The sequence below is a fragment of the Brienomyrus brachyistius genome, unplaced genomic scaffold (assembly GCF_023856365.1).
Source record: "Brienomyrus brachyistius isolate T26 unplaced genomic scaffold, BBRACH_0.4 scaffold334, whole genome shotgun sequence".
Lineage (NCBI taxonomy): Eukaryota > Metazoa > Chordata > Actinopteri > Osteoglossiformes > Mormyridae > Brienomyrus > Brienomyrus brachyistius.
Window position 1 is genome coordinate 51,834 of NW_026042609.1, and position 25,265 is coordinate 77,098.

At 46.0% G+C, this 25,265-nt stretch overlaps 1 protein-coding gene and 1 long non-coding RNA gene across 3 annotated transcripts; one reads left to right on the forward strand and one right to left on the reverse strand.

The window, feature by feature from the left end:
* Nucleotides 1–3,758: 3,758 nt before the first annotated feature.
* Nucleotides 3,759–13,449, reverse strand: cnot10 (CCR4-NOT transcription complex, subunit 10). Of its 2 annotated transcripts, none has more exons than XM_049005468.1 (19): nucleotides 13,112–13,449; nucleotides 12,484–12,575; nucleotides 12,206–12,367; nucleotides 11,960–12,110; nucleotides 11,688–11,827; nucleotides 10,639–10,725; nucleotides 10,366–10,449; nucleotides 10,158–10,275; nucleotides 9,899–10,054; nucleotides 9,614–9,816; nucleotides 8,507–8,628; nucleotides 7,910–8,089; nucleotides 7,650–7,727; nucleotides 6,530–6,643; nucleotides 5,319–5,449; nucleotides 5,120–5,155; nucleotides 4,593–4,720; nucleotides 4,423–4,498; nucleotides 3,759–4,129 (listed from the first exon to the last, which is right to left on the reverse strand). In XM_049005468.1, the coding sequence occupies exons 1-19, from the start codon at nucleotides 13,176–13,178 to the stop codon at nucleotides 3,969–3,971; spliced, it is 2,286 nt and encodes a 761-aa protein (XP_048861425.1). In that variant the 5' UTR covers nucleotides 13,179–13,449; the 3' UTR covers nucleotides 3,759–3,968. The 2 variants fall into 2 exon arrangements, with proteins under 2 accessions (XP_048861425.1, XP_048861424.1); XM_049005467.1 differs by having other exon boundaries at nucleotides 7,650–7,730.
* Nucleotides 13,450–16,349: 2,900 nt separating this feature from the next.
* On the forward strand, nucleotides 16,350–21,173 carry LOC125728579 (uncharacterized). Its single transcript, XR_007389183.1, has 5 exons — nucleotides 16,350–16,689; nucleotides 18,045–18,096; nucleotides 18,649–18,774; nucleotides 20,549–20,592; nucleotides 20,860–21,173. It is a non-coding gene; the product is annotated as an uncharacterized LOC125728579 (long non-coding RNA).
* The last annotated feature ends 4,092 nt before the right edge of the window (nucleotides 21,174–25,265 follow it).

Below are 25,265 nucleotides of genomic sequence, written 5' to 3' on the forward strand. Positions count from 1 at the left end.
GTGGCTTGCACAAAAGACCCTTCAGAAACATTGTTACCCTTCGTTACGCTGTCTAGTGAATGGTGCCTTTTTGTTTTTTTTTTATCGGAACGCTGGATAGGACACGTCTAAAGGAATGTGCCAAAAAGTATCCCGTGAGAGGGGTTGTTGCCAAATGGCTGGCACGGGTGACAGATCGAAATCCGAGGGTGCCAGGTTTAGGCGGTCAGTGACATCACCTCAGGTTCCTTTAACCTGGAAACCTGTTAAGCTCGAGCTGTGGGGAGGGGGGGGGGGTGGTCATTTTGTAGATAGACCGGCTCCAAATTGTCCAACGTCAAGCAAGAAGTAAAGCTTGAGGAATGTAATTTCTTGTTTTTGGTCTGACATTTGCTGACAGTCCAGCCTGGTCTTCATCCCCTGTTCCTCACAAGCTGATCAGGCTCATTGGAACATGGCTTCGTTCCTCGACGGCACCATGGCAAACCTCTGCTTCAGCACAAAAATCGAATTTACCTCAGTGGAATGATTGTAGTAGCTTAGACGTGGTTAGTTCAGAGGGTCCTTGAAGAAATTTAACTTATTTTACGAAAGCAAATGAAACTTGGGAAAAGAGCTATGTTTTATAAGTATATATTGAGAATAAACTATTTACCGAGTTGTTAGCACATTGCCGGGGTGGGGTGGGTGTGTGTGAACTAGCTTGTCTGCTGCTGCGAACGCAAGAGCTACACTGATGATGTTTTGTGTTTCAGTATTATGTAAAACATTCATCCCTTTGAAACGAGTGCTCTCACAAAGATCCTTAGGTCTTCGCTCTGTAAGAGGAAAAATATTTTAACTTGTTTCGCATGCTTTAAAAGAAGTCATAGTAGAGAAGTGTTTTGTATCAAAGCAAAAATTTTTTTTTTTTTTTTTTTTTTTTTTTAAATTGTGACCATACCAAAAAAATGTGTGTTTTCGATGTTTTGGGGGTTGGTTTTGTTGTGAGATTTAGATTACATTGCCCGCCCCCTTCAAAAAAAATAGCTTTACAAAGCCCAGGCGTGACCCTGCAGGAACTGAATCGTGTTGAGATGGTGATACCGTAGAAACCACTGTATGCTTGATTCTCTGTACGGTACATCTCCTGTAACTGCCAAAGATTTCCTGCATCCATAGCAAAATGAACGTAATCAACTTTTAATTGTTCTTTGAGCGCCTGCTGTTTATTAATACCTCATTATTGGCCAAAGCAGGTGACTCACTGGATCTGAGACCAAATACGCCAGTCCTATCTTAACCCTAAACCTACCCATAGTTAGCGTACCTCTCCATGTGATCTTTAACATGCCACCTCTGGTACCTTAAGAGGGCCTGAACATGTAGTTTGCTTTTGTGAGTGTTCAGTGTGTACGTGGTGTTGGTGATTGCAGTTGATCGGGAAGGCGAAACTAGTGTCGAGACGGTTGCCCGAACGAGGTTAGAAACGACCCGCTTTTCCCGGTAGATTTTTCCCCCAAGATGAAGTTGGCGACGTCGTATCCCAGCAGCAAAGCCAAACGGCAGGATCGCACACCGGGGTGGGGAGGGGGGAGGAGGGGGTGTGCGCATTCGTTTGTCCTTTCCGGCATATGGCTATGCTCATCTGTTGTGTAATCGTCTTTCCTGATACCCGTATCGAGTTACCAAAATGGAAGAATGTTAGTTAAGTGCATGGTCTTGGACCGCTTTTAATACTTATAATCTTAAAAAATTTAAAAAGAAAAACAAAAAAAAAAGAGGGAGGGGACAGTAAACTCAGGTAGCTTCCCAGAGTCTTGGATTCTGGGAGCTTAAGTGATTGAGACATTATGTAATGTAGTGATTTAGTGTTTATTACCTCAAATTGTCTTTTGTGTTCGTGTCCATATACAGCATTACCTCTCAGCCTAAGTGTAGTTACCTCCTTGATTTAATCCTGCAGGATTTTTATGTGATGAAAATACCAAAACTGAAAAAAAAAAATGTATAAAGGACGTGGGAGAGGTGCTCACGGCGACCTAATTAGAATGTGCTTCTTTTTAGGAAGGGTTACTGTGTCCCGCCGGTTCTCATTCATACCAAACTGCTGCTCATAGTAGGAGGGGGGGAGGATTCTGGCTTAAAGACCAGACGACCTGTTTGGAGATGTTGATGATCTACAGCCAAAGTCCACCGCAGACAAACATGAAAATCTGCTAGGCGCATGTCCTGCTCGTCCAACAGTATGTTCACGCTGTTGGGCTGAATCGGCTGCCCTCCTTGTAGATCGTAAGTGATCAGCAAGTGGGTAGGGGTCCACAACTGGGCCCAGAGCTCTCCCTTATGTCCTGGAGGCTTCTGCTCAGGTGTGTGTATCTTCGAAGGTCTCGGGGGTCCCCTGAATGTACTGCCCTACTGCTGCTGTTATATGGTGGGTGGGCTGGGCCTCTGCTGTGTCATATGTGCGTTTTGTATGTATGTATGTGTGTGTGTGTGTGTGTGTGTGTGTGTGTGTGTGTGTGTGGGGGGGGGGGGGGGGAGCGGGGGAGGGTATGGCAGGTGGGGCTCTGAGCTGCAAACTGCAATGACCACTCACCCACCCCCCGGCCTCTCAGGACAGACGGGAAGCACCACAAATGTCACCTCTTCTGTCCAAATAAGGTGAAGGAGACTCTGTACTAGTTAATTGCAGCCTGTTTCTGTTGTCTTACATGGACTTCAATCATTTCCTATGCAGTTTGATTTGGCTTGTGTTTGTTTTTTTCGTTTTTTTAAAACACAATAAACTTGGGTATCTTGGATATTGTAGATCTCGTCTGACTTTTTCTTCTGCTAGAATTCCTGCACCCCCCCCCCCCCCCCCCCAATGACGGTGGGGACTGTGCATCTCACACACTATAGGACAGCCCCCGATAGTTTACTTAAATTTTAAGTAAGCAATTTTATTTAGTAGACATTTGTCCAAAGCAACATTTTGTGAGCTCCAGAGTCGGGCACTATCCCTGGACTGCTATGGAGTTAAGTGCCTTCCTTAAGGACCTAGCAATTAAATCTCTGCCAACACGGGATTAGAACCAGTAACCTTCTAATCACAAGCATGTAGGCTTAACCCACTGAGTCCCACATTATCACTCACTCCTGGTGCTTGAAAATTTGTGATTTAAGGAGGTGCCTGACACAGTGGTTGTCAACGGGCTGAAGGTGGTTTTGTGATATTGGATTCTTCCAGCAGTGTGAGTCTGTTTCTGGGACTGGATCTCTGCATCCTGTGCCCGTCTGATGTCGGGATTAGAGACATGTCCCGGAGTGTCCTCTGGTTAGAGAACTTTCCAGAAAGGTGCGGCACAAGAACCAGCTAGGAAATGTTGACACACGTCAACAACAAAAAAAAAAAGCAAAGCTTTCTGCAGAATGTAAGGTGAGTGCAGTGTTTATCATCCCTGTCCCACTGGGATGCTGGAGTCAGGGCTGAGACACTGAGTGACGGCTGGTCAGGGGCGAAGGGCAGAAGCACGACACCCAGCAGTTAGCGGTCATCATCTATTCAATGGGGGTCTTTGGGAATCATTCCCAGGGGAAACTGGGTTTCCGAAGCCACAGTGAATGACTACAGCAGGTTTTATCACCAGGTGGTTTAATCCACTGCACACTGGTTACCAGTTCCAATCAGGTTACTGCAGCCAAAGATCCCTTACTCCACACACCCCCCCCCCCCCCCCCCCCCGGTTTCTTCCTCCCATCAGCACACCCCCCCCCCATTCAGTAGGACAACTCTTAAAAGGTATCAGAGGCAGACATTTAAACAAAAAACGTTTTAATTCAACTTGTCAAAGCATCTCAGTATTTTCCAAGAGAGCCTCATCCTCTCAAATACAAAATAAAACATTTCTGTATGACTTCCTCACATTATTCATAAATACTTCAAACTGGAGCTGCAGTGAGAGACCTGCAGTGACAGAGACCGTGTCTCTAGCTGCTGCACTGTGTGTGTGTCCCCCCCCCCCCAATCATTTTCGCTGCACAGCTGTGAAGGAGGGGGGAATCTGGATGGGCTGCACTGGCTGGAAGGGGCCGCCCGGCTTCTTGCGGGCTTCCCCCCCGGGGGTGGCTTTCCCCAGAGGCAGCAGCTGGTTCCTCCTGATGATCTGCAGAGCCAGCTCCGTGTTCCCTGCCAGGGCGCGAAAGCTCATTTTTCAGCAGCTCGCAATCACACGCGCACCCTCCTCTGCGAGCCCCCACCCAAACAGCGACACACACTGAGGATTCTTATCAGCCAATGACTGCGATGAAATAGGGGGATGGCGTGTTATGTAGCGGCGGGAGCCACACTGGTTAAAGGCTCCATTAAAACAGGTTTGGATCAGTGTCACGTGGCTCTGTGACCTTTGACCCGTGGCCCTAAGCACCAGCCTCCGTGTGAATATTTCCACTCTTCCCCTCCACCCCTCACGGCCCACGTACCGTTCTGCAGCTCCAGGTAGACTGCCAGCAGGATGGCTTCCGGAGGAATCTCTTTGGTCTGGACCATAGAAGCAGCCTAGGGGTGGGACACAGGGCCGGTCAAAGGGGCGCCTTGTTAAATGGGGGAGAGGGGGGCGGAGCGTGGCGGGGCGGAGCGTGGCGGGGCATACCTGGTGCAGGCATCTGCGGGCCTTGTCATACTCACTCCGCAGGCAGTAGGCGCTACCCAGGTTGAAGAGCATCATGGCCCTGGCTGAGTTCACTGTACTGGGATAGCAGAGGGGAGTCTGCTTCCCCGCTGGCGGATGGAAGGGGGGGGTGGGGGGTGTTAGGGAGGCAGGCATGGAGACCGCAGGATGGGACACACAGGGTTATAAAACGGCCGCGATGAAACCAGGGTACAAGGCACTCGAGATGCATGGGGCTTGGGTCGTCCACACCAACAGACACGGGACAGGATACATAAAACACAGTTAGGGTCGTTCACAGAGACGCCCCTGCCGAGGGGCACAGGTTTAAGGACGTCTGCACCCAGAGGCACAGGGTAGGATACACACAATCACAGACTAATAAGTTACATGTATACACACAGGCATGCAGACACAGATACGACAATAACTCACTGGCCCATTGCCCTACATACACATGGAAATGTCCCCCCCCCCCCCCCCCCCCGCAGGGGTGACATTACACTCACAGGACTCCAGCTGTTCCACATCCCCCCGGTCTGAACCTGTGAACAACACAGGCGTGGCGTCATGTGAACGGCAAACAACACACAGCTACCTCACAGTGCTACACGGGGCCGGGACAAATCTCCCGCCCGCACACAGCAGCCTTACAGGGGGGGGGGGGGCAGTAGGGCAGCCTGGTTTAACCACAGACAGAGGGATCACCTTGGTCTTGCTCGCTGGACGAGACCCCCAAAAACACATCGCTGACGTTTTCAGGGTTCAGGTGGGTGATGGCATCCGAAATGCGGTCCATGGAGATCAGGGCCTCTGCTGCGTACAGGTGGCCCAAAAACCTGAAAGCACACAGAGGCGCTCAGTGCGTCAAAGCTGAATGCAGAGACACGCACACAGAGGCGCTCAGTGCGTCAAAGCTGAATGCAGAGACACGCACACAGAGGCGCTCAGTGCGTCAAAGCTGAATGCAGAGACACGCACACATTAAACAGCACCATCATGAAACTGATGCTCTAAGACAATCGCTTTGGAACAGGTTTCCTAATGATGCCAGGTCTGAGCACCGGTGGACAGTGGTGGCTGCGTCATGTGACGTGTGGGCATGTGACAGGTGGTCACCCAGCATAAAGGAACCTCTGAAGTCATGCAAAGAAAGGCAGATAAAGGGCTGAATCAGCGCTGGTGGAGTTGGGGGAAGCAGCAGCAGGCAGACTTGGAAAACATCACCGTCAATGAGTGCAAAGGAAAAGACTCCCGTCTCGCTGGTCAGACACAGAGGTGCATCGACTGCCGTCTCGCTCGATGAGAGCGGCGGAATGCGACAGCGCAGGGTGTCCTTAAGCGCGTGTGAAGGACAGGAGAGCCTGTTTATCTCGCTTCCAACGAAACCTGACGCTGCTACCCGAAACACAAGATGATCACTGTCCTGGCCTTGGCTGGATGCTTCACCCCTTTGGGCAGACAGAGAGAGAGAGAGAGAGACAAAGAGACAGAAAGACACAGGGGGACAGAGAGAGAGATGGAGAGAGACGGACAAAGACAGACAGAAAGACACAGGGGGACAGAGAGAGAGAGAGAGAGAGAGACGGACAGAAAGACACAGGGGGACAGAGAGAGAGAGATGGAGAGAGACGGACAGAAAGACACAGGGGGACAGGGAGAGAGAGATGGAGAGAGACGGACAGAAAGACACAGGGGGACAGAGAGAGATGGAGAGAGACGGACAAAGACACAGGGGGACAGAGAGCGACGGAGAGACAAGGACAGATGGAGACAGGGGGGATGAGAGAGACAGCTAGACAGAGGAAAAGACAGACAGGGAGGGAGACTGAGACAGCAAGACAGAGACAGAGACCTGCAGCAAGCCGTAAACCCTGCTACCACAACGAGACGTAGACAGACAGGCATACCAGACCTACTTCAGGGAACCGGAGAGCTTGGGCTGCTGCAGCAACTTCTCAGCATGACTGAGGGAGATAACGTTGTCCCCCAGGGCCAAGGCGACGTAAGCACTGCAGGCCAGGATGGAGCACCTGTGGACAGCACACCTTAGGTCATAATCGTCCGGCGCACCCACAACCCTGAGACACACAAGTCTCAGGTGAGGCCCACTACACCCTCCTGGGACAACGCCCAGAAGCATCCTTGAACTTTGGTAACCCCCTTTGGAAAACTGGGCTTTGCTGTGATTTATGCTGTCAGGGAAGCAGATGAGATTTCAATCAGGCCCAGCGCGGTTCTCGCACTGCAGTTCTGACATGTCTGCGTTTGCCAGTCGTAAAGACCTACATCTGCATGGTGACCACAAAACAGCCTTGGATACCATTCCCCATACCGCACCACTGATCACCCTATCTCCTCAGAGTGACTCCCTCCTTAAAGACCACCCTCTATCCTCAGTCAGAGAGAGACTCCCTCCTTAAAGACCGTCTCCAACACAGTCTACACCGAAGGGGCTGAGGTTCACCACTCCATGTGTCTGTTTCCATTTACGCCCTTTGCTTTATACGACGGCGCCGAACCGAGATTGAACCCCACCCAGCAGCCCTGCGGGCCCCTTTGGCATTCCAGGAGGCCGGGGCGAGTAAGCGGCCTGGGTGCTCATAAACTTGTCACGGCTCTGGGAGTCAGCTCTGGGTCGGGGGGGGGGGGGGGGGGTGGGAGCCCATCAGCCGGGACACCCGCCTGCTAGTTAAGGTGTGCCCAGGAACAGAGAGAAGAGGGTATGGCACAGCAAAGCAAAGGATGACAGCTCAGGATGGATACAGGATATAGTCAATGTATACTTGGGGGGGGGGGGGGGGGGAGGTGTGCAAACAAACAGCTGCCAGCAAGTCCTGCTTCCTCTTGGAGGGGCCATTAGCAGGCTGCTAAGCGGGTGACTGGGGGTAGGCCGACCCCCATCCATCTGCCTTTTTGCAGCTGTGCCCCCACTGGATGAAGACGAGGAAGGTGGGCAGACACCCCCCACGGCACAGGGCTATAAGCCAGAGTGACCGCGAGCTGCCCGGATGAGCACATGAAGATCCTGAAGCTCACCTCAAGTTCTCCAATTCCTGCTTCTTTAGAGGAGAAGATGGAGGTGCAGGGACGAACTTGTCTCCTTCTTGGCCTTTACTACTAAAGCATAAAAATAAACAGCTATTGAACAAAAACAGACAAAAATGTGGAAATACACAAACTAAGCTGTGTGCTGCCAAAAGGAGAAATTACAGCCGAGGGGCCCTGAAACCCTTCATACGTCACAAAAGGCTGGGGCTGTGTCACAGCTGCGAGCAGTGCCCCCCGCAGGCGCTCACCTGCACATGTCGCTGTTCTCGCTGCCGCTTTCTGTGCTGCCGGACTGGCTGGAGCCCTTCGAGCCGTTCTCCGCCTTGCCGTCCGGCTGCTGGTTCTCAGGCAGGAGCAGGAGAGCATTTCTCAGGCAGATGGCGGCAAACTCCATACTGGCCACAGGGATGGCTGCAGTTTGGCCGTCGCTGCGGAGGACGGGGCGTGAAACGCACAGGGTTAAACCAGCCAGCTTGTCTCGCTCGCTCGCACGCACGCACGCACGCACGCACACACCTTCCTGCCGTACCGGCCACACACAGCCTGACAGGAACTTTATTAATCCCCGAGGGAAAATTAAGGTGTGAACAGCATCAACATCAAACATCCAGGAGAGCAATCACAAGGTAAAAGACATGAACCACAGGGTCAGAGGTGGAAAAAAGAAAAATCTTACACAATGACTCCCCCTGGTGGTGATTTATGATTGCTACTTCTACAGACCAGCGAACTGCAAGATTTTATGGCAAGGAACAAAGGCTTCAATACCCATAAAGTAAAGGTTTTTCAAAGCTGGCAGATTGAAAGGAGGTTCCATGAAGCATAATGAGAACTCCTGCACAGACCTGTAGACCGTATTCTGGGCAGACTGTGATGCCAGGATGATCTTGCGATGGTATCCTTGGCCTACGACTGACTGGACAATACCCTTCTTGCTGGGAAGCCCCTTGGTCTCCTGATCGGAATTCTGTCAGAGAACATAAGTAAATAAGATCCACAGCCTTCAGCTGGGAAGAGTCACTCACTGAGACATTCTGAAATGTTACAGCAAACTACAGCCTACTAAATGACTCAACTTAGGAGCATAATTGAAATCTAATGACCTACAATGCTTTCAGATATCTAAACTCATAAGGGGTTTGGAACAGGAGCCGAATGAGGTCCGATCGGGCCGGGTTTGATTGTCTACAGCGATCAGGAATCCAGTCCGGGTGGTAATTAGTCCTATCAGTTACTACGCAAGAATAACAGCTCTAGCTATACACTACTGCTTAGAACAGGGCTGGGAGATCTTATCCACAAAGGGCCAGTGTGGATGCAAGTTTTAGGGGTAACCTTTAGGTCAGCAACTCACATACCCCACGTACCCCAGCCCTTTTCTGGATAACACTGCCCCACCCCTGGCCTAGATCATCAGCTCTTTGATTCAACCAAATCAACCAACACTGAACAATTTCCTATTTTAAAAAGAGAATTAGAATGAAAGTTTAACTTAATACTATAAATGGCTGTTTTTTAGTCACTTTGGGTTTCAATTCATTGCCATCACCATTGCGTTCTGTCTGCGTGTGGATCGACTCAAACTGTGGGGAGAAACCGGAGTACCCGGAGGAAACCCCACGACGACACAGAACATACAAGCTCCACACACATAGGACTCTGGCGGAGACTCGAACCCGGGTCCTAGAGGTGTGAGGTGACAGTGCTAACCACTGCACCACTGTGTCGCCCCCTGTAGGACAATTTTATGTGCCAAATATGAACTTTGACAGTAAAGAACAGTAAACGCTAAACTCAATGGAAACCCGCGCTGGCTGTTTTTCATAACTGACGGCTGATTAATCATTGCAACCCCAACAAAAGCAGACGTGGCGGTCGACATGCATTTAGGTATATTAGCCGTATTTCACTAGCTAAATAACTGGACATACACCTGAGTGTAACCAACTCACCCCCTTGTTCGCCGCAATGCAGCACTCGGCTAGTCGGAGCCACAGTCGAGGGTTTGAATGGTAAACCTGCACCGATTCCATGAGGCACTCAAACGCTGCTAGGGGTCGTCCTATGTGCAGCAGTTGAATCCCGCAGTTGTACAGAAGCTCGTAGCGCTTGTTGGCTAACAGGGCACACATGGGAACTCCGGAGAACCTCTTATCTGCAACAGAGAACCACGCACAACGCGTGAATGCTAGGGGCGGGGCCACACCGCCAGCCTCGATCAACCAATAAACACCTACTCTGCCCATTGGTGCTGTCCCGACTGCCGATCTGTAAGCACATGTTGTCGTTCTCCTGCAGGGCCTTCTTGAAGTAAAAAATGCCCAGGTTGTGTTTGGCCATCGCGAAATGAATGCAGCCAAGATTGTTCCAAAACATACAGCGTACACATTCACCTACAACAGAGAACGGAGGTGTTCAGTGTTCAGTCAACGTGGAACTCCCGGTTCCCACAGTGACCAGACTCGGTGCCGGTGGCCGGGTGGAGCTGGCCGTTACCCGTCTTCATTGGTCCCGGATGCTCGGTGATGTTGGAGCTATTTAAGAGCTTCACAGCCTTCCGGTAATTTCCCCTCAGGCACTCGAAGTTGCTCTTGAGGAAGAGAGAGGGGGCAGACTGGAAGCAGGAGAGACAGGGGACAAGTCAGGGAAACGTGGAGGGAGGGTCAGTGCGGCGGGTGGGGCGGGGGAGCCGACGTGTGCTCACGTTTCCGGCCGTGTTCATCACCGACTTGATCTCCCGTTTACAGGCCTTCAGAGACTTCATCTGAATGTAGGCCCGGACTTTATACTGTGGAGGCGACAACCATGAGAGTCACGCGGCGAGTCACAGAAGGGGGCTCGTCAGTGTCAGACAGAGGGACGCATCGGAGTCACAGAAGGGGGCTCGTCAGAGCCATGCTGTCACACAGAGTGGGGTGCGTCCCAGTCACGTAGCATTTAATTGAACTGATCAATGATTATATGTCACGGCATTTACCTGGTGAATTTTAGACTTGGCTGCCTCTACCATAGCGATGTACTCTGTCTTCTGACTGCCACCGTCTTTACTGGAGTTGCTGCCAGCCTATTAAAACACAAAGGAAACATTTCACATTCGCCAGCCAACTTTTTAAGATCTGTGGTTGTCAATCATAATAAAGCAGCAGTACAGAAAAAAAGCAATAAGAGTCAGGTACCAGAGTCAGGTACCAGAGTCAGGTACCAGAGTCAGGTACCAGAGTCAGGTACCAGAGTCAGGTACCAGAGTCAGGTACCAGAGTCAGGTACCAGAGTCAGGTACCAGAGTTGTCTGACTGTCTGCACTTGACCATGGCCTCATGTGACAATGGGCATTCCTGGGGGTCTGTGGATACCCCCAAGCCCACAGGTGCAGGTGGCTACTGACACACGCTGGCCACACACAGCAGCTAAAAGCAGCTCCTGAACCGGCGTGTCTGTGCTAACGCTGCTGGCCCCTGTCTGCCTGTCAGCCCACTGCCTTATCCTCAATCCCATCTTGCCCTCGCAAGGCAGGATCTGCGCTTACGCAGAAACAGAACTTTACGTGGAACATCATCTGAACAAATAATGGATGCCTTGCCACGCTGCGAGCTCCGGCCCTAACCACAGAAAAGCTATCAATGCAAAATTAAACTCAATTAAACGCACAGAAAATAAACATCACTGAACTCCACCAATAACAGAAGACGGTACATCAGCGAGCCGTAACGAGCAAACAGAAGCCTAGGTCTGAGGAGTGGATTCTTATATTCTTGCTAATTATCTGTCCAATGATTTGTTGGTAAGACCGTTAAAAGTTAAATATCTTGCAATTTTGGGTTTGCCCATTTTTTTGCCCAGAAGTGGAATATGTAAGGTTATGAACCAACAAAGTTTACAGGCAAAAAATGAATGATCACTGGACCTGACCGTTGCTTCATCAGGGCCTTTTCACACACGTGCACGTAAACACACAGTCAAACCGACGTTACTGTTCAGCATCACATCTGCGTTTTAATTATAAATTATAATAAAAAAAAGAAGAACCTCTGATTTGCCGTTTTTGTTGTTTCCCTGAACGGACAGTTTCTCCAGCATCGCTAAGAGGTGGAGAGCCTTTTCAGGCTGGAACGTGAGAAGATACAGGTCCACCAGCAGGAAGCAGACAGCTTGGGCAAACTTCTCATCTAGGACAGAGAGGAACCTTAAAGCCATGCCGATCTGGGGCTCAGCCCAAACATCAAAGCTCCAAGCAGATGCAAACGCAACCCTGAGCTTCTAAGCAGACAGTTTCCACATGAAATACGAGGGTCACGTACCAAAAGGCTCAATGAACTGGTAGAGCTTCTCTCCTATGGATATTGCCTCTACATACTGCCGCATGTGATATAGTACAATAGCCTGGTTGTAGTAGAGAATGCTGTTATCCACATCATCCAGGCCATCCATCTCATCGACGGCAGCGTGGACCTGCGGCAAAGACACAAATACCTTGGGTGTCAGCGAGGTCACCGGCACGCAGAGCAAATCGGGCCACGATCCAGAACATTCCCAAAAACGGCTACCTGGTGTTTCATCGCCGTGAGGGCCTGTTTCAAGGTGTCCGTCGTGGTCTGCCCGCTTTTGTAAAACTCAGCAATGGATTTGTTCATTGAAATTTTGTAGTCCTCTTTGTTTAGTTCTTGGAGGTTCGCAAGATGTTTCAGCGACTCGTCATAATTTCCTGCCTGGTGATAAGATCCGTACAGATCGACACTATGTGGGTGTGTGTAAAAGCACAGATTTAAATAGCATGTTTAAAACACGGAAGGCATGTAAACTTTTGGGGAGTATCGGAGATTACCGCAAATGCTTGGAAAGCACTCGCTGCCAGTTCCTTTTCTTGGTCTGTGATCCCTGATGAGGAATTGTCCTGCTTCATCTCCACTGGCTGATCTATCAAGGCAGTATTGAAAAAGGCGGTTTTACAGCTTAACCTGAATGGGTAATCACCAGTTGGCACATAAAAACAAACCAAGACCTGTAACCCCTAATTCATCCCCAGATGCACAGCTACGGTGATTTGGTGCTGAACAGCTGTACATCATGGGCATCAGGAGAAATAAAAACTCCTTTCCTACGCCATTGTATGATTGTATAACCACCAATTACGTTCCTTACAAGATCACAGACTCCCAAAATTCCCCTTATACAGTAGCTGTTTCAAAACACCGTGACTGTCCGACGGCAGTCTGAGAGTGAAGAGGCTGGGCTTGGCCACACAGCCCCACTGCCGGTCAGGCAGCTTGTACACCCCGCCGAAACCAGTGCTGCGTAACGTAGCATATAAATAAACATGGAGATGGCAGGGGGAGCCCACCTGAGGCGGGCATTTTAACAGGTGCTCGCCGGGCAAACCGAACATTCGACGGCACCCCGTCGCACTGGAGCCCGGCTGAATATTCCACAAAAACCCGTAAGGAGCGACTTACCTCCGGTGCTGTTGTCTGACATTTCTGTAGCCGTCAGTAATCCCGCTGGTGGCCGGATCAATAGCATTAAAGAAAATAGCTAAGCTAGTTAGCTACCTAAGGGGCTACCTAAACGCACGGTTCCAGTTACTTGTGACCGGAACTGCGGCCCCACTAAAGCCGCTGGCCTCTCGAAAATGCACTGCGCCAAAGTCTTCGATCGGAGTTCAAACCGCCAGCAGGTCTACCCGGTTCCAGCGCCTGCTCCTCTATGTTTCACAGCCGGCGTTCCGCCATGAGCGTCAATCCCATCAGCGAGAAAACAGAAGCATCCATTCCTGACAGCGACCCCTTCTGTTCTGGAGGGAAAGCGCAGGCGCGTCCAGTCATACCGTATTTAGCATCCAGATTTGTTGCATTAGCCACTAGTCATTAGTTCGTCTTCCACGCGGTTGGAAATTACATTTGCAGACGTTTTATACGTTTACATACAGAATATGGAACGTCATAACACTCAAAATGAAATCAAATAAATATGTCTGTATGTCCAATGAAGGAATGAATAAATAAATATTTCAATAATGTATTAAATGTGTCCTTTTATTTTTAAACAATCCAATTAAATGTATTATATTTCATAATGAGGTTTGTCATTTTTAAATTGTATTAAGTAACAATATTGTGATTTCCATTAAACGGTAATAATTATAAAATATTATTGCACATAATGCAAATGTGATTACTTAAATAATTCTAACTATATTTCACAATAAAGTTCAACTTTTCATTGATGTATTTCCGAACGTCGGTTTTCCGAACCAGCATGTTATTACATGAAGCCTCTTTTCAAAATAACAGTGCGCTCTGTCAATCATTTTGATGGGGGTGGGACTGAGCTGGTGATTTGTTAATCCTCTGCTATCAATTACTGCGTTCGATAATATAATACTGCGTTCGATTATCTCTCGGAACTCAAGAAGGCTCCAGCTGCAGACGCCTGTAGAGCCAGCCAAATGGAGTGTGACGAAATTCTCTTCCAAACCCGCCCATTCATTCACTCGCAGGGTGTTACCATGAGTTTTACAAAAACACAATTGTGGCCACAACTTTACATACACAAGTACAACAGGTATCAACCAGAAACGTTTGGTAGACATTGGCAAGCTTCTGTCATAATTCTGACTGAATATCTGAATATTCTTTGCAGAATTTCTAGTTCATATAAACTAGTTGGGTTGGCACGGACCCGGCGTTTAAGCATAACCCACAATTTTTCAATAGGGTTGCGATCGGGGGGTACTTCACAAAGCAGGATTTCTTGCTTAGCCGAATAACTTGTTGGAGTTAAGGTAAACTGAAGACACAGCCGAAGTTTTTACAGCACCAGAGACATACAGGGCTAGGTACTTGGCTATCGAGCATGCCGGTACATACTAATCCAACGTTATGATATTATACAGTACATACAAAACCCCCTCGGAAGGCGGCAGCCGTCAGCAGCCTTTCACACTGTCCCGAAGCCATTTTAAAGGACAAAACAGTATTTTCAATGTTTTTTTGTAAAAAAATATAAAGGCTACGTTTTAATGGATTGTCTTAATCTCTTAATCGAGGTGAATAATAACGCATTTGTTCTCATGTATAACAGTGTTTATTTTGCATATGTACAGATTCTAAACTGTTCATCAAACCTTTGCATTTACTTGTAATTGTATTCAAACATATTGCTTCACAGGTAAAATAAGTTCAGTTTAGAGTACTATTTCATTTCATTTTGGTTTTATTGTTGCCTTTATGGTGAGAAAGAAGATACAGTGCAAAATCTATTTCTTTCTTCTAATAAATCTGGAACTGGTAGCAAACTGCAATCGTGTCCCTGAATTAACTTTGTTCAACGGTTACGTAAGAATCCCCCTCCTGCACAGAAAATCTGATGTTGCACCAGTCCACACCTGCAGGGGGCACCATTAAGCTGATTTCACATTTTTCATCCCAATGATTTTACTCTTCCATGTGAAGACCTGGGAAATTGAAAATCTCTGCCTGTTTGAGTTTAGGTCAGCCTGAAGTCATTTGTATCTCGACTGCCATTATAGCTCTGGCCTAATCAACTGGCTGGCCGTGGGCTGGATGGGGCCCATTTGAATGGTTTTGCGGCGTGTAAATCTGGCTGCCATATGTACAGTATGATAAATTAACATGCAGCGATTAGCGCATCAGTGTCACGCGCCGGTGGAGCAAAAGAGAAGAAGCGAGTACAGGTGCAGGATTCAGAAAAACTTTAATCAAAATACAGTAATCTAAAACAGAATCAGCGCATCGGCACAGAATTCAAAATAGCAGAAACACAAAGAACAAAAACTGACATAAAAACACAGAGACATAAAGCAAAACAGCTAATACTGAAACTAGAAATTAGCAATGCAGACACATAAAGCAAGACTAGACTATTGCTTCACAATGAGCAAATAAAGTCCTTAATGAGCCCGTTAAGTCGTTGCAGCCGTATCTTTGGTTCTGGGGTTTGTGTGCGTGGGGCCGTGGCAGCCATCTTGTCGTGCTGCAAGTACCCATGGGAACTGGAGTTCCCTACAAAATGTATAGGCAAGGAGATTAATAAATACGAATATGACGGAAGCTGGATGTGAATATTAGTTATACAGCATCTCCTGATACTGTTTTACTGGTTTAAGCACCTTATGTGTGTTTGAAATGGTTCTTTATAGCCTATTTGATGCACCTCAGAATAAAGGAATGTCCAACACATCCAGTGTTTGCAAATCTTTTACTGAACTTATTAAAGGCAGCTGGATGCATATGAACACATGCCTCTCAACTAGCCACAAATTACCACGACATCATGCCAGCCACCCAGTCCTGAGCCTGGGACTTCAGGGAATCCACATACTAGTCAAATCAGGAGGAATTCCAGTGTAGGAGAAACTCTAGCCCGAATCTTGAGGCATAGCTACAAAGCCCACACTGCACATGGATACATGGCAGACATTTTCTAGCTAATGCCTTCTGATATCTTGCAAGACCCCAGATTCCCTTCCGGCCAGAGAGGTTGCATTCCACGTTCACCATAGCCAATGTCCGTTGCCGAGGTCTGATCCGCCTGGGTCCTTCCAGCTCATGCCTGCCTCCCCAATGACAACACACTCCCATCTTTCATCATGTGGGGGAGTCCCACAGGATGTCTCCCCCTAGTAATTTTCCGCTGATCCTGGCCTGATCCCAGTAACCTACCTCTGGCTAGATAAGCAAAGCTGCTGTACATTTTTACATGTAACTTTTTACAGACGTTGGAAGGTGAGCTATGTGGCAGGGCGTGCAAACAGTAAGCAAGATTCAAAATGTGACAAAAGAGAAAGGGCGGAACAATTTTGGTTAACGGTCGCGATTAGTGCGCACGGGGGTTTTTCGTCTTTCTGAAGAGCGTGCTCTGTTGCATTGGTAAGTCGTGTTTCAAACGTGAAGGCAGAAAAAAAAGCAGGAAATCGGAAATGGCTAAGAACAAAGGGGCAGGTTTCACACGTACAGACTCAGTCACTAGTGCAATTGGAATTTCTTCTAGAAGAAAGAATTCTACTGTATTGGTAAGTCAAATTTCACACTGTTTGGAGTTTTTACTGTCGATGTTGGATACTGACACATTTAATTTTATATACAATTGTGAGCGTTATCTGTACATTTATATTGCAATCCGTCTCCTTCCTCAAAATGTTTGCTCAATTTATCACTTTCTTTTCTTGAAGACTGATAGAAATTTTTAGCATTTTATTGTAAACATGTTTATTAAAAAAAGAAGTATATTAATATTCTTTAAAAAGCGTTTCTTTTCATGTGAGTTGGTCGTTGGTTTCAAGGAGTTCCTTGCTGCACCGCAGGTATTAAAGGACACCTGAATGACTAATTTTAAAATCAATTTATAGAAACTATGCAGGTACCCAGCATGCACAGGTGTCATTGATTACCACTAACCTCCGTCAGGGAAACACAAAGTAGCCAATATACATAAAATAGATATATAAAATATCAAAACTCTCTGGACTTTGCAAAGTATGCTTAAAATCCACACACAAATAGTCACACGCAAAATATCACTGGATTTGCAAACAACTCTAGTTTCAGAGCTAATTTTTTTCAGAGCAGTTATTTTCATGAATTCTGAATATAGCCATGAATTGTTCGAAATAGCAATTCCGCAAGAGGCATTTCTAACACTTACAACACGCTTCCCTACACCATGCAATGTGTCCTGATCAAAAGCCTACAGTGTGCCTTGCTTGGCTACTTCAGGAATTAAAAACATACTATAACCTGCCCCCCCCCCCCAAGGAATGTGATAGTACTCTTAAGTGTAAAATGAGCAAGGTTGTGTGTAACAACATAGAGACACGCTATGAGGAGGAAGTACTGGTAAACGTCTCACAGGAAACCCTTTGCTCTCAATCCAAGACTCAAGCACGACGTGTCTGACGAGGTGTAAGCAAAGCTTACAAGTAAACTTGTCTCAAAAGGCCCAGCTACAGTGAAGGAGAAGGTTGCAGAACAACCACATGAATCCCATAAACCATAAATGCCAGAAATCCCAACTATTTCTAGCACATCTTACTCCCCCCAGCAAAGAGAAATTTCAAAAGCTGAAGCACCTTTGTAATTAGAAGAGAGGTCTAACAAGGAACTAGCTTTGTACAAAGCAAAACAACAACTGAGGCATGAGGAGGACCCATTAACATTTTGGGAAAATAATGTAAACAAGTACCCATTATGGACAAGGTTGTACAAAATTGACCTGTGTGTTCAGGACAAATCAGTTTCATCTGAAATCTGAAAATCTTTTTCATCTGAAAAAAGGTCTGGCAATACTCAACCCTAATTATGATATAATCATGTTTGAAGGAATAAAAAAACAGAATTTTGTTGTAACTGTCAAATGTTTCTTACACAGGACTGTTGACCAACAATGAGTTCTAAGATTTGGGACAAACCGGATAACCCGAGTGAGTATCGTGAAGGCTTTGTGTGTTTATCTCATCTGCAAAATAAAATTAATAAATGAGGCCCGTAGATATGTTGGTCTGTAGTACAGTACAAATCCCTTAAGAGGAAATGTGGAATCCAGGAACTGGACATGCAGGACCTTTGTGAGGTGCTGATATTCACCGCTACCAGAAACAAAAAACCTACCGGTCCAGGGCACAGCTGGCTTAACCCAAGGAAAAACCCAGGACTGCTAATGGTTACTCATCTGTCCACATCCTTTTTATGCGTCATAGTACAGATGTGGGAAATGCGATGTGTAACTGGTTGACTTTCTTTTAGTGAACAGCACTATAGTGAGGTTTTGCGCATGTGCAGTCAAGTAGAAATTTTGGTAGCACAGGAGAAATTTTAGTAGGACTTCCAACAAAAGCATTTAGCTGTAGAGTCTATATATATATATAGTGATATAGTAAGTGAACCACCATATAAACAATTTTCTTTCTTTCTTTCTTTCTTTCTTTCTTTCTTTCTTTCTTTCTTTCTTTCTTTCTTTCCTTCGTTCTTTCCAGCCTCCCAGCCAAATATCATGGCTACTGGGGGGTCCACAGTTGTCTCTTCACAATTTAGTAACTCAACAATTAAAGGCTCTGTCACCTGCACTGTCACCACAAACAAGGAGAACAAGCCTGCTGACGGTAAATGTTCCACTTACTCTTTCTGCTTGTTCTGAATCGATGACGTGCATTCGGGTGGATGGATATATTTGGATGGAATGTGTGGATTGTCTCTGAAATTCAGTGGACCCTCATGTATTTTTGTGTTTTGCCTGGTTTTACGATGAGAAGCGCAGAAGGGGACATGTGTGCCTGCTTTATAATCAGCTGTCTGTATGGATTTATCCAAGGATGCACCTGCAAGGGCGGAATACAGCACAATAGTGTGGTTAAGATGAAAAAGGCAAAAGTCACCTAAAACAGTTTATCCGTGTCTCCAAAACAAATGGCTCAGCGATAATCAGTGAATTAGTCAATGCTGCCAAAATGAAAAGTACATTGAGTCAAAATATTCAGACATATTGTTAAAATGTATCCTCTTTTCATCTTTTAAAATGATTGTGGTTTCTCACTCACTCACTGTTACTGACAATACCCAGCGGGCCAACCCTCTTCTTTCTGGAAATCAGACATGGAACGTTAGGGAGAACCTGCAAGGACCACAACTGGGTGCAAAACCTGCTCAACCAGCTATGCTGTACATTCTAGACGTGGCACATTGCTTTAACCAAATAAACATATAATTGCACAGTATACACGGTATTGTGCAATAAACACTAACAGAGTTACGTGGCAGTGAATTAGACAGAGAAAAAGCCTGGCCTGGAATCCAGCGCTCACGAGGTTTATCCCAGGATAACACCCCACATCCGCTACAGTGTCCAAAATGAAGGAGCTGACAGAGTTGTCATCCATGCCAGTGACACGGAGCTCATTACCAAATGCCTGTACTATGGTTCAGAACACCCCAGCGATCTGCCAGAGGCGCATACCTGTCTATCCAAGAAATGGCTGTGGCCCTTAATACATATAAGACAATCTCATGGAGACGTGTTATAGTTCGCGCTTCGACTTTCGAGGCTTCACTCTATCGCGGTTTTTTGTATATTCGTTAAAAAGTTGATCGAGACAATGAAAATGATACATCGCTACCCATCGGAAGCATCGTTTCTCTTCATGATTAAATGTACACTAATAATAATATGATATTTGTAGCGTCTAATATGTCTTATTTTCTGTTATTTTGTCTAATATATTGGGTAATTTCGAGTATAATTGTCATGACCTGCCTGTACGATCCTCTTGGGTGCCACGTCCCCTTATTAACCACGCCCCCGTATTAACCATGTGCGCAACCCCGATAGTTACCAGCTGTTTCCTGTCAGTTTGATTCCTCTGGTGTATTTAAGTCCACGTCAGTTGTTTGTAACCCCAGGTCTGTCATTGACGTTTTGATGTTGCATGGTCCCATGTCCTGCACGTGGAGTAATTCCAAATGAACCCTTCTATCCTGATCTCCCCGTCCATGCTTCCGTGTCCAGCAATCGTAACAATGATGGTAACTAAAAGGTGTTATTTCATGTCTAATAATGTTAAACGTATGTAGAAGGTCGTAAACAGGTTTTCTTTGCTCTATGATAATATTCGATTTATAAAGAATCCTACTTCGCGGAAATTCACTTATCGCGATAGAATCTGTAACTGATTAACCGCGATAAGCGAGGGCTGAAGTGTAATTGTTAATGAATGACTATTAACCACTCACGTCCCTTCGCTCTCAAGATAAAGGCCGGTTCCCATATATTTAATTGTTCACGTTTCACTAATCAGTGACTTGGGAATTAATGTTTTCTGGATCTTTCATGTCAAATACTTCCTCTTTCATGTCTAATGAAATCTTTGCTTCTACCAACAGCCAACCCAGAACAAGCTCAGTCTGCTGAGCAGGAATATAAAATGGTGAGCTGTTCACACAACCTGACCGACAAATGCCCGTCAGAGAAATAAACAAAAATTGTGAACATCCTAATATGAGAAATTTCTCTGAATCCTCATTTTGTATCTCTAATGAGGTTTGGTATAGCTTTTTTGGGGGGAGAAAATGCAGATGGACCTACTAAATTTGAGTCAGAATCTAATGTGTAGCATAGATTTTATATATATGCTTTTTAAAATATTATGTATTTAGCATTTGTACAAAAATGTAATATATTTTCTTTTTCACAGGAACATTAAAAAAATGCTTTCAGAACAACAATGTATTACCCAGATGGCTGGCCGCCCCCCCCCCCCCCCCCCCCCAAATCTTATCCTTACTCCTCCCACTCTCCACCTTAAAAAATCTTTATTAAAAGCGTAACTTTGTGCGACGTGTCTCTGTCATCATGTTCATCAGCTTTGGGTCTGCGGCCGTCTTTCGCTTTGTCTCCACTGAGTGACACCGCTTCACTTTTGGTGTGATTCGTATCAAAATGATCATCGCTTGTACCGATATGATTGAACCCCCCCCCATGATGTATAAATACAGCTCTGGAAAAATATTAAGAGAGCACCTCAACATTTTTAGTTTCACTCAATTTATGGGTGTGGCTGTGAATATATATTTTTCTGCAAACTCCAGCCTGGGTCTTCCCTGCACGTCCTCCATGAAGGGTTACTTCCTTGCGTTAGGAGCCTGAAACGAACTTTACTGGCAGTGCACTTCACACCTGCACAGTTATTCATGAAAATGCCAGATAAGTTATGACATCTCTGGCATTAGAGCGTTGTGTCCACCCTCTACGTGGCTGCTTTCTGGTAATTGCCAATGTTTCCTGCTTCAGCTTATTTTTGTATACTACTATCAAAGCAGGAAGTTTAGTAGCACTGCCCACAAAACAGTTTATTTCTAGAATCCATGTAAACAATACCCAAGTATCTCTTCTGCCCTTCCTTCCTTTCTCATGCAACGTGCTTCCTATGGAAAAAGACCGAATATAACGCGGAAAATCTGACATCATACCACTCCATTCCTGCAGGGGGCACCATTAAGCTTTTATTTTTCGTCCCCAGTAGAGTTACTTGCTTATGTGAAGATATGGAAAGTTGAACTCTCTGCCTGTTTAGGTTTTGGTCAGCCTATAGTCTCTTTTTCTCTCGATTGTCATTACTGGTTCTTGAAAAGGGTTTATAAAGCTTTCTTAATAGCATTTTGCCCACTGGGTCACGCGTGGACCGGAATTCTTTTGGGCTGGATGAACGAGATGAAGAGGATAAAACGGAGCAAACATATGCTGGCCGGAGTTTTCCTATTAGAAATAAATTGCATTTTGCTGAATGACGCCTCTTGAGTTTCCGGGGGGGGGTGGGGGGGGGTTCTCATTATGTCATTCCGAGAGGTTCAGCATCACAGAGGATTACTGACCTTCATCTCTGCTGCTCATCCATATTTAAGATGCGGAGAAGTAATTCCCAAAAGCTGAGCAGCGCTGATGAGCTTTGGTCCACCGGGGCTGTTTAAATCTCAGATTTTATGGGTCAACTTCCAATGGTTATACAGCTGATATACTGCTGCTAAAAAAACAATACTACTATACAGAAATATGTGATGATGACGATAAATGTATTGTTGCAGTTGCATTTTGGCTTTCTGACTGATTAAACTATCCAGTTAATTGAAAGCTATCTTAGGCCACTGCCACTGATTTAAATCAACGATACTTGTTATATCACAATTAAAGCAGATATTGTTTAATTTCTTTTGATTAATTCAAATATATTACTGAAAAAATTACAATGTATATAACTATAAAAAGCTGTAAAAAAGAAATCCTGCTGAAATGAAAGCAAATCGAATAAAAAGTGGAAAAACAATATGTATCTAAAGATTGGAATAATTGAATGCAGTCGTTAAGTGGCCGGCGAGATTTTAACTTAGATTTTAACCTAAAGGCAGGGCTGGTCGATGCTATAGGCGACGTAGCTGGTCACCCAGGATGCCAACGTCCGTGGGACACAGATTTCACGTGCATGCAGTGTGCACCGTCCGAGACAAATCGGCATACTATTGACCTAGAACTTCTCTGCGGCAATGTGAAGGTGATCCGTAATGTAGAATGCCAACTTCTGAAGGTGTCAGGATCAGGGCCCATCCATCCCTGTCCTATGTGTTTGTTCCCATTTGGCCAGCAGGTGGTGCTGGCCATCCTGTTCGCTCTGTCATGTAACCATAGTCCCTAATGTGTTTCTCTATGCACTGGGCTGTCATAGTTTAGTGGGTTGAGTGAGTGGCTCCCGTTTTGAGTTCAAGGCTGGTCTGAGACCTGCCTCACCTACGCTTTATTTTTTTGTTTTATTTTATCCTTTAGCTTTTGGTTTATCCTTGAATCTATTATGGTTATTCTGTGCCTGTTCTGGTTTACTCTGCTTGTACTTATGTTTGGAGTTTTTTCCTAGTGTGAGCCTTTCTGTTTGGTAAAGTTTCCTGTGTCTGTTAATTGTAATCTATTCCACCTATTTCTTGTTGTCACGTGCCTGCACTGGCGTGCTTTCCCGAAAGCAATTGATCTTAACGAATAACGAACAAGATGAAGAATGGCATAGATAAAGAACGAGTGAGCTCTACATGCGTTTCCCAAAACGATTCATTATTTCAGAATTAACGACTGAACTTTAAATAGTACTTTGTTGGTTCCTCCCCAGCTTCTCCGTGAGAAAAGCACAGACTGTCCATGACAGGAACATCGATTCCACATATTTCAACGCTGAAATACATTTTACAATTGTCACGCCAGGCATATGCAAATTACTAATTAGAAAATCAATAAAAACACACCAAAGCCATCATAATTAAGACCACAAAAATTTTGATGAAAATATAAAAATAGGCTCAAAATGTGGTTTTGCTTCCTTGTAAACGAAACGCAATGGTGAGCAGCAATAGGAAAAGGGCGTAATATTTCTCAAAAGAAGCCTTAAAACAACTTATTGAGAAGGTGGTCAAAATCATATATTGTCATGCCCGGCTCGTCCGATCCTCCTGTGTGCCACGCCCCCTGATTATCCACGTGTGCTTCCCCGATCTTACCCAGCTGTGTCCGATTATTTTCGCCCGGTCTTGTCTATCTGAGTCCATGTCTTGCCCTGTCTGTTGTCCGTCATTGATGTTGGTTTGGTTGTGTAACTCTGTCCAGTCCGTAGCCCTGAATAAATTCCCCGTTACCCCGTCTTTTGGCTGCCAGCATCTTCCTTCCTTGCCTCCTGCCTGCCCGTCGATACCCGCGAAACCTGACATATGCAGTATCATATAAAAATCATATATTTTAATAAAATAATTATTACATTTGAACTAAAAGTTCAAAAGAAGAACAATGTAGAAAATAGCGAGTGGGTAGGAGCACTCGTAAATCTCGAACAAGATAAACTACTTCAGTCACAAAGCTTTCAGGAACGCCACCCCTGATTGGTTAGTTGAGTCATGGCCTGTTAGTCTTTTGTATTTAAGCACCTGCCTTTGTTCATTGGGAAGTTCTGTCCTCTTGCCTGTTCTTAGTTTTCTTGGTTTTTTGTTAGTGTGTTCTGTTCCTTTAATCAACCCCTTTGTCTAAGAGCTGTAATCGGATACTCTAGCACCACAGAGAATTTTATCTCAAAGATTTGGGTGGGTTACCCAGTGCCAATCCACCTATTGAACCACATTGGTGGCCACCTAAGACAGTATTCCCCAACCCAGTTCCCGGGGATCACCAGACAGTCCACGTTTTGCTGTGTCCCAGCTCCTGGTAGGGAGCAAAAATATATATACTGTCTGGCAGGGAGCTGAGAGGGAGCAAAAACATGGAGCGTTTGAAGGTAACACTGATCTATGGTGCCATCTGAGGGGATATCGTCATAGCAAACTAATTTCACTTTGTTTTCGGTTGGGAGCTGGAGCTGGAGGGGTGGGGGGGTGGGGTGGGGGGGCAGTGAAGCTAGCCAAAGGGACCACAAGGGCCTCGACCTGCCTTGGCTACCAGTAAATCAGAAATAGCAGAACGACATAAAAACTTCAAAATGTCCCCAGGGAGCATGCAAACCGTCTGCTACTCCACAAAATGCTGTGACTTCACGATGAAAAAGAGTAAAGGGAAAAATATAACGTGTGCAAATTAAATATTAATAAAACGCTGGCTGGCCCTTGTAATAAACAATAAAATCTTATTAAACGGCAAGTTTCCACTGAGGAAAACATTATTCTGCTCCTGTTCCTCGTGTTAATGGGTATAAATGAGCCAAGTATTAGATCTCAGTACCCAGTAATAAAGCCGATCGTACTGTATCTCCACCTCTAAAGTGTGCTTGTAAAACAAAACTGTACGCCCTGGTCTCGGGGCCACCTGAACGTCATGAATTTATTGAACGGTTTGGATTAAGCAAGAAATCCTGAACCTGAACGCAATGCTCACTTCTTCCCGGTATGTTCTGGCTGGGACTTGGATGCTGCGATGGTCATAGCGGAAGCTCTGGAATCCAGCCAATCGGAGGTTAATGATTCACAGGTAAGGGTGGAGCCTGGCTGAGCCGCACTTGCGCTGAGGCACTTCGGATAAATGACACAATAAAACAGCGGCATTATCCTTGTAATTACTCTGGCTATCATTGCTGTAGCTAAATGA

What these genes read in the sequence shown, in the direction of transcription:
- cnot10 (XM_049005467.1), bottom strand. Translation starts at nt 13,178, where the DNA reads ATGCTATTGATCCGGCCACCAGCGGGATTACTGACGGCTACAGAAATG. An exon ending in CAGGAATTGGAGAACTTGAG is followed by an intron (nt 6,644 to 7,649) that starts GTGAGCTTCAGG and finishes TGCTGTCCACAG; the next exon opens with GTGCTCCATCCTGGCCTGCA. An exon ending in TGTGGAACAGCTGGAGTCCT is followed by an intron (nt 4,721 to 5,119) that starts GTGAGTGTAATG and finishes TCCATCCGCCAG; the next exon opens with CGGGGAAGCAGACTCCCCTC.